This window comes from Bubalus kerabau, chromosome 13 (genome assembly GCF_029407905.1).
Source record: "Bubalus kerabau isolate K-KA32 ecotype Philippines breed swamp buffalo chromosome 13, PCC_UOA_SB_1v2, whole genome shotgun sequence".
NCBI classification, from domain to species: Eukaryota; Metazoa; Chordata; class Mammalia; order Artiodactyla; family Bovidae; genus Bubalus; species Bubalus kerabau.
This window is the reverse complement of record NC_073636.1, coordinates 74,189,684-74,192,519: the sequence shown is the minus strand read 5'-3', so window position 1 is coordinate 74,192,519 and position 2,836 is coordinate 74,189,684. Positions and strand designations below refer to the sequence as shown.

General features: G+C 50.9%; 1 protein-coding gene across 1 annotated transcript; it reads right to left on the bottom strand.

Annotated features, from left to right (window-relative positions):
* Positions 1 to 306: 306 nt before the first annotated feature.
* LOC129625112 (sodium/potassium ATPase inhibitor SPAI-2-like) lies at positions 307 to 2,350 on the bottom strand. The gene is made up of 3 exons (XM_055543257.1): positions 2,223 to 2,350; positions 710 to 1,345; positions 307 to 475 (listed from the first exon to the last, which is right to left on the bottom strand). Exons 1-2 carry the CDS (start codon positions 2,302 to 2,304, stop codon positions 711 to 713), a joined length of 717 nt encoding a protein of 238 aa, XP_055399232.1. The 5' UTR covers positions 2,305 to 2,350; the 3' UTR covers positions 307 to 475; position 710.
* Positions 2,351 to 2,836: the final 486 nt, after the last annotated feature.

Sequence of the window (2,836 nt, the reverse complement as noted above, 5' to 3'; positions counted from 1 at the left end):
TGGAGGTCAATGGGAAGGTTTGGGGATTTATTTCCCTGGTCCGAGGCCAGAGGCCAGAGGCCAGAGGCCAAATGTCTAGGTTTCCATTTCCTGGTGAATGGAGGCTGTGGTTCTTGGGTTGACTTTTGGATTTCTACAGTGAACCCTAGGAATAGGCCTCTTGTTCCTGCCCCTGCTCTCCTTCACACCCCAAGAACATCTGCCATGGGTCCTGCTCCACTCTCCACTGGGGACAGGAAGTCCCAAACCCACAACCATCTCCCCAGAGCTCTCAGGAGCCCAGAAGTCACAGGAGCCAGAAACAAATGGAGTTGAAATCAGTCTTTTATTGGAAAGTCCATGAGGGAGGCAGTCCATGCTCAAGCTTGGGCCTCCCGGATGAGAGGAAGAAGGGGCAGTGTGGGAGAGGGTCGTGCTACAGGCACCGGGGCCTGCATCGCTGGGGACTTCACAGGTGCACAAGCACAGGCTCTACCTGGTAGAAGAAAAGAGAATCAGAAACGTGAGTCAGCAGGTGAAAGACTCAGAGGCACTGGGAGGCAGGGCCAAGTCCACATGCCATCCTTCTTAGGACCCCATTTGTAGCCCCTGAGACCCCTCGGTCTCTCCATCACCTCCCGTGTCCTCTCCCCACTAGCCTAGGATTGCCCTCCGCCAGTCGGCCTCTCTGCCCCTTCATGGGCCTCCTTTCCCTCCACCCATTTCTCACCTCACCGGGGATCCATACAGGTCTTCCCACAAGAGCCTTCACAGCACTTCTTGGCCCCTGGGCACTGAGCGTCTCTCAGACACCGGTTAGGGGGGTTCATCATGGCGCACCGGATCAGAACCCTGGGGCAGGAGCCACGCTTAGTGAGGAGTGGATCTCCGATTCGGTCTTGTCCTTTGACTGGATCTTGTCCTTTGACTGGATCTTGTCCTTTGATTGGATCTTGACCTTTCACTGGATCTTGACCTTTCACTGGATCTTGTCCTTTGACTGGATCTTGACCTTTGACTGGGTCTTGACCTTTCACTGGATCTTGTCCTTTCACTGGATCTTGACCTTTGACTGGATCTTGTCCTTTGACTGGATCTTGTCCTTTCACTGGATCTTGACCTTTGACTGGATCTTGTCCTTTGATTGGATCTTGACCTTTGACTGGATCTTGTCCTTTGACTGGATCTTGACCTTTGACTGGATCTTGACCTTTCACTGGATCTTGTCCTTTGACTGGATCTTGACCTTTGACTGGGTCTTGACCTTTCACTGGATTTGGTCTTTTGACAGGATGTTGACCATTGATTGGACTCTTTTCGTTGACTAAAACATTTCTTTCCTTAGTGCCTTGACCTTTTGGATGACCTGTTGAAAGAAATATCCCTACTATTACTAATATTTAGACCAGCATGCCTGTTTCAACTATCTAGTCTTTCCTCTAGGTCCAGCCACTGCTCACTGCAGTGTCCCTTAAGCTGAGGGACACTGAGATAGAGAAGGCTCACCAGGGCTGGCTGGGGTCTGCACTCTTGGATGGCTGTTCCCTAGGCTTTGGAGAAAAGGTCCATAGGACCAGGTTTCCTTTGGGTGTCCATTTCTTCCCCTCACCCTCCATTCTGGGTCCTGGGGCCCTCATGAGGATATGCCAGGGAGGAGTGACTTTCAGGAGATGAGGACACATTTTCATCTTTGAGGAAACTTGGAGGAAGGACAAGGAGCTTTGAAACACATGCCAGGAGACCTGAGCTGCATCCTGGATCTGGAGATTGCCCTGACAATTCCTCACCCTGCTCTAGGTCTCAGTGTCCTGCTTTGGAAAACAGAGGTCTTCAGAGTCCATGATTTCTGAGGCCCTGTTAGTTCTTAACCTCCCCTTACAGGACTGATGACTCAGGTGCTTTGATGGAGCAAACAGGCAGGGAAGAGACACCACCCAGGGCCCAGATTCCTGGGGCTCCTCAACTTCATTGCATGTTCTGTCCAAGTATCAATGCTTGAGACCAAGGTCATGTTACAACACTCCTTCCACAAACAGCCCTGATTTCTCAGTCCTGGGGCAGAATGTACATGGAGTCTAGTGGGCAACTTCCTACTTCTCTGGATACACTCAAAACTTTAGCCTGCTGTCCAGGCTAAAGAGTGGGCTCCAGCTCTGCATGCTGCCCCTTGTCAAGACCCAGGCTGCCCCTAACAACCTCTCCTCAGCCCAAGCCAGCTTCACCCAGGCCACTTGTCCACTCACCTCTTACGATAGCTGCCTCTGCCACCAGCGTCCCAAGGACGAGAAGCACCACCACCTGGACCAAGAAGCTTCTGGTCTTCATGTTGTCAAGAAGGTGTATGACTGAGAGCTGAAGCTAAGCCTAGTTTTATGCAGCTTCAGCTTGGCCAGGTGCCAAGGGTGGGTCTACGGTTTCACAAAGGATAAGACTTAAATTTTCTTAGTTCTACCAGGAAATATCCACCCTCATCCTGGGAGGGACCTTGGGCCCTTCCCCAGGGATTATTCACAGGGAGAAATGGTAGCTGTTACATCATTTCTAATAGCCCCAAGAGCTATCTCACATTCTCATAAAGAAGTAGGGCTGGCTGGTCTGTAGGCACCATCATGAACAAATTCTTTATACTTAAAGAGTATGAAGCCCAAAGGAGAGAGAGGAATCACCCACAGTCATTCAACAAGTCAGTGGTAGGGCCGCTGTACTGTTTTCATAGCCAAGGTGTTCCCCAATTACTCCCCGGCTCCTGCAAGCCGCACCCAGACCTACCCTAACAATTTATTCTTCCCAGCATCATGCCAGGCTTTTCTTTCATTCTCTCCCTGATCCCAAGAAAAACTCTCAAAGGCAAATTTGC